Source organism: Centruroides sculpturatus, unplaced genomic scaffold (assembly GCF_000671375.1).
Source record: "Centruroides sculpturatus isolate CEXI.00-Female unplaced genomic scaffold, Cexi_2.0 scaffold1083, whole genome shotgun sequence".
Lineage (NCBI taxonomy): Eukaryota > Metazoa > Arthropoda > Arachnida > Scorpiones > Buthidae > Centruroides > Centruroides sculpturatus.
Window position 1 is genome coordinate 46,053 of NW_019385252.1, and position 9,022 is coordinate 55,074.

The 9,022-nt window shown below is 26.9% G+C and overlaps 1 protein-coding gene across 9 annotated transcripts in view; it reads left to right on the plus strand.

The window, feature by feature from the left end:
* Nucleotides 1-9,022, plus strand: part of LOC111636733 (protein Gawky-like) — a 273,290-nt gene that overhangs the window by 16,401 nt on the left and 247,867 nt on the right. For 2 of the 9 annotated variants that reach the window (XM_023382044.1, XM_023382047.1), the window contains exon 1: nt 1,064-1,164. The exons of 2 other annotated variants lie outside the window; for them this stretch is intronic. In XM_023382044.1, coding sequence (XP_023237812.1) covers nt 1,109-1,164 — 56 coding nt within the window. In that variant the 5' untranslated portion in view covers nt 1,064-1,108. Of the gene's footprint in view, nt 1-1,062; nt 1,165-2,559; nt 2,672-9,022 lie in introns of those variants that run through there. 5 more of the 9 variants (XM_023382049.1, XM_023382052.1, XM_023382045.1 and 2 more) reach the window with 4 other exon arrangements.

Genomic DNA, 9,022 nt, shown 5'->3' on the forward strand with positions numbered 1-9,022 from the left:
TATGTTAAAGATTTGGTATACGCAACGGCCATTATAGATATGGAAAGATTAAAGAGCGGATTATACGTGCAGTCCAATGCATCACTCCAAAGATGTATGGATGGATATTGAATATCACTTTGTTGTTCTACGTGCCGCAAGAGGTGCGTAAAATTTTGTTAAACTACCAACACTAATAAAAATTTTGTAAGAAATCGTAATAAATAAATATTCTAATTTTAAAACGTAAATTCACAAAAATGGTTCGAAGTAATTCGAACACGACGAGCATCCGTTTTACGTTTCCGCGTGGAGGCAACAAAATCCTTAAAACGAACAATTTAAAATTAAAATTTATATAAATGAAGTTTCATTTAGGATCCGTATCTAAGTAATCTCTATTTATATACTCGGTGGCATTTAATTTCATAAATAAATCTAAACATATTCGATGTAACAGATGTGGATTTTAATTTCTGTTTTGAATTGAGACATTGGGATCTTTGCAAATTATCGTGGTAGATGCGCCAATCTTTCCTTATTTAAGTATTGAACTGTTTATATTTTTAAATTAAAATAAAAAATATATATATTANATGTAAGATGCACCTGGTTAGAGTTAAAAATTTTTTTTTTTTTATTACGAGTGAAATTAAATTTTATAAATATATATAAAGTTAAATATTATATATTTACGTGCGCGTTAATTATTGTTTCGGTATTTAAATATTATCGTAGTGTTTACTTTATCTATCAAAATGTCACGCAGATTGATATCCGCTACGCCTGTTTATCGTGGAATTGTATAATATAACTTTGATTAAGTTAAAAATTAACGTGAACTTTTTATAAAAAAAAAGCTAATTACTCTTTATATAAACATTTATTAATTAAAATTGAGTTAATATTAATTAATTACGGTGTGTTATAAAGGAGTCGTTATATTGATTTATAATGAGTGGAAGCGTTAGGAAAGCGTTCGAAAGTTAAGCAAATTATATTTTTTTATTACATATAAAACTTTTTAAGAACTTTATTTAAATTAAGGAAATAATTTCGGCGCATGCGCAGAAGTTAGTTCGCGGAAACTAGTTTCTTCAAATTTACGGCATTTTACGGTGCGGCTCCAATGACAAAGCGTCAACTACTTATAACAGATTTCTACTTGGAATTTAGGAACGTACGGTCAGTGTTTTCACACGGTAGAAATTATTATTTTTGTTTTTTTTAAATGAATAAATATATATATATAGGCCTATATATTTTTTTAAGTTTTTACAAGTTATATTTATTAAGTTATACCGAATAAAATTTACGTAAGAAACAAGAAAACAAAGTCCTTAATTTAGTAGTAACGAATTTACTGATTGGTTTTCGTAGTGTTATTACTTTTATCGATCTTATTTGAAAGGGAATACAGAGCAAACGCCAGTCGATACGATATCATCAGCGAATAACTACCCGACTCAAAAGTCGAGTGTATAAATTTAATAAAAGTGTAAAATGTATATTTTTATGGTAAAAAACAGGCATTTTAACGTGTAAATTCGTAAAAAGAAAGATTTTTCTTTTCGGTATAATGTCCTGTGTTCCCATTTAGGTCATCGAGGTTGACGCGTTAACTAGTATTGATAAATATACCCTTAAAAAAATGTTTTGCTCCTCTTCACTCACGCTATCAATAAATAGCCCGAAACTAAATTATTCTTATATTTTATTCGTTGTACCGATACCGGAAACGAACGTTTGTACCGGTACCGGAAATTCTACTTTTATGTATACTGTATAGATTGAACGTGTTTACCATACTTTTCTAATAATTGTGAATTTATATTATAATTTCGAAACGGTTTATAATTCTCTAAACCTGTTTTTTTTTGTTTTTTATTGTTACTGTTCTTTCGTTACGTAAGGATATATTAAGTAGGTTAAAATGATTAAATCGAAATGGCTGTCGGATTTTTACCTAATTGTTCTACTAATTTATAAATTTAAATGTTACTAGAGGGCAGCACTTTTTAAAATGGTTATATTTATAAAATAACATAAATAACAATTGGTATAATATTTATATTTTGGTGTTTTAATAAGTTATCGAATTGTACAATTTAGTCAAATGATAGTAGCCGCCGTCTGATACAAAGTAGCAGGTACTGCGAGGTAGTGTATAGGTACTCTTGTGGAAATGCGAGAAGGGGCTCTAGAACCGTGCCTTCGTTGGTAGATTCTGACCTTCTCCGCTACGTTTCTAATTATTCAAATATCCACCTTTTTATATTTGAAAAAAAAACGATAAAAACACGCTTTAATAACTGAATAAAATCTTCAAACCAATTTAAATACTGGTGTATAAACGCGCCTGTATTAAAAATACTGTTCGATATAATATAAAGACAATATATATAAATATATAAGATTATATAATTTCCGATCGATAGTTAATTTGTATTTAACTGTATAATATAAAAAATTTTTGAAAGATGACGATTACGTTATCTTACCGCGAGTAATTAGTTCGCTGGTCGGAAAGAATCGTACGTTTCCCCTCTGTCTGCAATGCACCCAAGTGAAGAAGGTGCGCGTAAAGGATGCTGGGAACTGCAGCTGGTTTGAAAAATACACCCAAAGTGCCTGCGTGTTAAGCAGTGGTACCGCCATGTTGTACTCTGTTAAAGGCCAAGGCCAATGTGCGGTAAGTATTATTGTTTTGTACATACTATTTGTTTATTACACTCGCGAGATAATATACGATTAACGCATAATACGCGTGTTAAAAGTCTAAAGAGAAGATTTCGACCTCCATTTTCCCGATTTAAATATATATATATGATAATGGAGCGGAGTGCGTTGTTAGATGTAGTAATGTGTGTGTGTGTATATATATATGTGTATATACATACATATATGCAATCTATCCGTCTAGTGCTGTTGTTTACAGTTTTGTATTTGTTCTAGATTAAGACGAATGTATTTATTTAATAAAAATGAAAAATGTGTGTGAAAAATTATCTTTACCTAGTTTTTTTTTTTTGCTTAAAAAGTTTTTTTTCTAAAGATCATAATTTTCTTTTGATCCACTTTTTTGGTTGTATATATTACAATTCTTTTAAATGAGTTGTTTCTTTTTCTTACAATAAAATTTTAGCAATCTTACAAATTTTTAATTATTTGTTTTTGTAAAATATTCAAATGCAAATTTAGTTTTTTTCTTTTCTTTTTTAGAAAATAATTTTTGATATTTTTATATACTTAATATGGCATTCAGAAATTTGGAAATTATGTATAGATTTATATATAAAATGGTTTCTGATGCATGTAAATTGGTCATATGTTAACAATTTGAATCCTGTATGGTTTGACTTAGACCCGTTAAGATTTTCTTATTTGGCTTATACTTTTATTATATTATCAGTAAATTTTTGTTTTTTGAAAAATTAATATTGTGAATTATAACAGTTTATGTTTGAATATTCTTTGATAAGAATATTGATTTTGATGTATTTTCGGTGTGTATACAATGATCCTATTAGAAGTGTCGATTTAAAATATAAAATTTTATGTATGCGAGAGCATTTGTTGAAATCGTTATTCCCTTTTAGATAATCGTTAATCATTATTACCTTACTTTTTTCTAGCTAATAAAAATATGAAACTTTGAAATCTAAAATATTTTATTGTTGAATATAAATTTTTGATTATTTATATTTTAAATTGATTAGTGAAAATGCAAAATTTGCTTATTAATGTATAGTGAAAATATGTTTACTTCAAATCAGAACAGTCTTTCTCACATTATGAATAATTTATTGTATGATAACTTGTATACATCATAATTTAAATATAAAATTTTCAAATTTTTATTGATGACATTTATGCATGTTCATTTTTCTTCTTTTTAAAGAATTGCATATTTATACAAAATTTTATAGAAATACATATTCGAGATTTATTTACAACTAGAGGTTTAGTCATATCACCATTTTTGGAGATTGTATATTTGAAACTATTTGGCAGTTGAACAACAGGACAATACATGTATCATATGATCTAAATTCAATTCTTATTAATCTTGCAAATTCTAGATTAGCTTCCAGACTTTCCAAATAACTTATTTTGAAATATCTAAAATGTAATAATATGTTACAATATTATGTATTTATTATAAGTTAATAGTATATGATTTTATTATATAATCTAAATATTTTATTTGATCAGGTAGGTTAATAAATGCAGTCTATTCTGGCTAGTCAGTCTCTATCCTTTTATGAGAGATAAATAAATTACTTGAATTTTATTCAAATTTAATATCTTTCTTTATTTTGTAATAATAATTTTCAAATATTAAATCAGATTTATTTAAATTTTTAGTTATAAGGTTCACATAAAATGTTCCTCATTTTCCTCAGGCAAATTTATCATTTTCAATGTATTATAATGAAAATGATATATCCATACAATGTTTTTTAGACTAATAAATTGTATCAGAATCCTTTCAAAATTGTTTTCTATGTAGATCATTAAACAGTTTAGTAAATAGAATAAAAGTAGTAAATTGTGTTTATTATAGAAAATGGTTATATACTGTACTGTACATGTTAACATTTTTATTTGCCAATGACATTTGACGACTTATTTTCTTTAGACTACTACTATAATTTCATTCTGAGAAATTTTTAAAAAAATTTGAAGTGTGTTCAATATATATATTTTAAAAATATTGGATATCTTATTGCTTTTTAAATTAGATGTTGAAGCCAAATGATTACTAGATTAAATTGGGCTATCAATATAATTATTGGATTTAAATGTTTATATGTGTATGCAGATGCTGAGATTTATTGCTTGTTTTGTTGTTATGATACTAATTCTATTTGTAATAATTTTGAGACTCTAAAATAAAATTTTTTTAAACTGAAAAATTTCTTTAATTTATTATGATATTCATATAAATATTCTTAATTTGTTATCTTACAGAAGATTAAATTGTAATTTAAATATGGTGTTTTTATACATAAATATATTTTATTATTACTATAAATCATAATAAATTTATAGATTCTACATAATTTTTTTTTGTAGTTTTATTTAATTTTAGTTTTATTGAAGATGATTTTTTTTACATTTATCACTAACTTTGCTAAAATTAATATCACATAACCAAATACTATAAAATTTGATATAACTTAACAAATATCTTTAAAAGAACTTTCATAACAAATAAATATAAGAGTTTTTGATGAATCTGAAGAGATTTGAAAACATCAGAGTTACATAACTATGATCTGCCAAATATCTGAAGCTTGTTTAAGAATACTACAAAAACTTATTGCCAGGATTCAAAGGTATCTGCTACTTCAATGTTTGTATTAAAGAAAAATTAAGATTATATACATCTGGGGTATTACAGCGTAATGTACAAAGGATGAAAGTATTTTTCAGAATATGGATAAGTTTTTTATTTCTCTATTTAGAAAGCTTAATTTTCATTTTCTATTCTAAGTAATGAATAAATCAATAAAATGAAATAGTAAGTTCAAAAATCAATATTTTATTTTGAACATTTATTCGAATCAATTACTATTCCCAGAGCATTAGTTTACTTAATTAGGATTACATAAAATTAAAATCTTTACCACAGATCAATATTGTAGTCATTTGTCGATAGTTCAGTTGCTATGATAACCAATAAGCTATCTGCTTAATTAAACCTTTACTATAGTGCCTAGTTTGGAGTACCTTTTTATGAAAAAGAGATAAGATTCTTTTTAAATGGTTTCTTTTCAGTTAGACTAGGTGATAAGTCCAAACGTCTTTTTCTGATAAGTTTGATCTTATGTGAAATTTTTAATTAAGCATAAGAAAATTTTATATATAAATTTTGAATTTCATTGTTTAAAGTTGATCAATTAGTGTAATTAATTTTTTAAAATTGTATTTGAAAACTGTATGAAATGTTTTCTAAATAATGTACTTAATTGTGATAATGAATGAAATAACAGCTTTTGTATTTTAAGAATTTTTAAATATTAGTATTAATATTAATATAAACATATTAAAATTGTAAAAATATTGATTTTGAGATAGACAAAATTTAAAAATTTGTTTTAACATTTTTGAAGGCTTGCATTGCATATTTTTATTTTAAGCACATTTTCAGAATAAAACATTTAGATATCTCTCTTGTAGGTATTTCATTGTGATGATTAAAATTGAAAGAATTGTCAATATTGCAAAATACAATTTCTGGATTTCAATATGATTAACCAGAAATTTAATTGGTTGTAAATACTTGACTTGACATTCACTTATGTAGAAACAAATATCATATCGTTATGTATCCAAAATTATTAGAAATCAGATAGCTTAATTGAAATTATATATCTTCCTGCTGTTTGTACACATTTTTATTAAGGCAAAGAAAAAAGGATAGATTCTTGCATATTGTCTATTTTTTTGTTAAGTAATAGTATGATTTGAAAAATGTTAGTTTTATTTGGTGTTAGCTTTTTTTATATCAAAAGTTTGGTGACCCCAATAAACTTTTTTCACAGCGGGTCAGATAACTGAGAGAATGACAAGCATGGGCCACATAACCATTTTGTTCAATACGGCATACTGAATACACAAAAAATAAAGACAACCAACATATTTATTTATTTAGCAATACACAAGTATGGTCGCTGCAGCAAACTTGTAATCGCTTTTGTTAGAAACATCATTGCAGATACACAAAAAGTGCTCTGATATCCAAAGTCGCAGAAAGTCTCCAAATTTTTTATTTTGTTGATTTTCCTAAAAATTATATTACTGTCAGATGCAAAAATCAGATTGGATCACTTCTGGCATTTATACTTGCTCTGTATAAAAAATTAAAATAAGTTTATCTACAAACTATGATATTTCCATATAAATAATTATATTTTACCTCATTTGTGGCACAGTGTGGTGGCAGGCAGGATGAACTGACCTTGCAGGCCGTACTTTGGTCACCCATGGTCTAGATGAAATAATATATAGGCTATATTTATTTAAAACAAATTGTTTATATTGCTTATTTAGAATTATACTCAAGAGGCATAGATCTAATTTAATATTTTTATTTTTTAATGATTAAATAATCAATAAACAAACTAGGGAATGAAAATTTGCAGTTACATTATCAGATATCTAACTTAGATGATGTATATATCCTTCAAAAATATTGGGTTGAATTTCTATATAACAATTAATATCTAGATATAGATAAAAATATTAATTCATACAAATAGAATATAATTTAAAACAAAACATATTTACTTGAATGATGTGAAAATGATATTATGTCTCTTTGCATAGTGTCATTAATACCTCACTACAAGCAATTATTAGTTACAGGATAACAGACCACCCAACACTCGCCAGCATACAACACCTACTCTGTCTCAAACATGCAGGAAATACGATAGCCTTCTATTGGCTGCCCAGATATACAGGACTCCAAGGAAATGAAACTGCAGACAAACTTGCAAAACAAGAAAACAGAAACCAGGCAGGAACTTTCAAACCATACTATAACGATCTATACAGCTGTATCAACAAGTTCAGCTACAACAAATGACAAGAGGACTAGGACAAACAACAATAAACTACACATCATCAAACCAGAATTAATAAAATGGACAACGGCTAGCCAACAGAGAAACTGGAAAGAAGGAATAGTATTTGCTTGACAGAACTGGATACAAGATTAACACATAATTATCTAATAATGAGAAATACCCAATTGATATGTTCAACTAGTCACACCTCACTTACCATCCGACATATATTACTAACATGTCCTCAGTACAGCCAGAGAATGCTACCTTCAACAACATACATCTTCAGGTGATCAAGCTCTGTGGAATATACTAGTCAATAATTGACAAATTCAACCTATAGTGCCATATTTTAAGGCAATAAACTTATACAGAACTCTAGGACATAAAACAGAATAAAAAAACCTAGCAATGTTTTGTCATAATTAGGTCTTTTAATAACTGGCTAGACCTGGCACTCTTTGGCCTATGTAGGTCCTTGTGCCATAAAACCCCCAAATCCAACCAACCAGTCATTACTGTGATGTGTAGCACATAGCATGGAGTCAAAAGTTGAAAACTATAAGTATTTAATTAATTTTCTACATCTAACAATTTGGGTTTTTCATTTCTGAATGTATTTAATTTTAATTAGTGGCCACCAGTAGCAAAGTGGATAAAACCACTGAACACTGGTTTCCCCCATAAGTCTTCCTAGGAGGCCCCCCAGCAGATGCCCATGTGTTGTGTTGCTGTAACCAAATAAACCAAACTAATTCTAATAATTTTTTTAGACTTGCTACTTAAAAGGACATGACTATAAACTAATGGAAAGTATGTAGTTTTTAAATATGAACTTGGGCAAAGTGGGATGTAACAAGCTAATTTTTTATAAAATAATATAATGTATAGTCACTCAGTTTTGGAGTAGTTAATACTTTAAAAGAAAAATAAGCTTTCTCTTAATGTCTTTTTGTAGCAATTTTATTTTTCAGAATTTTATAAAAAATTTTGAAAAATAAATAGTATAATGAACAAAAATATAACATAAATATGTATTGGTAATATTATATTATATAACAAAAAGATTTAAATCTTGTTAATAAGTCAACATTTAAATTTACTATTGCTTTTTATTAAAGAATAAATTTATAAAAACAATTTGAACTCATCAGACAGATTATTGTACAGTATATAGCATTGATCCAAACAAGTTCTAAAAACTTGTTTTTCTTATTTTTAGATATGTAATTTAAAATGTGAAAAAAAAAATATATATATATATATATATACAGTAGGGCCTTGATTATCCGACCCCCGATTAACCGACACCTCGGTTAACCGACCGTTCTAGTCGTCAAATTTCAAATGTTTGCTAGTGATGTGGCGCTACAATATTTGGCTATGTCTTGGCTACTTTAATATTATTCTTACGTGTTTTAGCTGGCAACACTCATTCGACCATGAAAGGGAGCCAGTATTTAAAC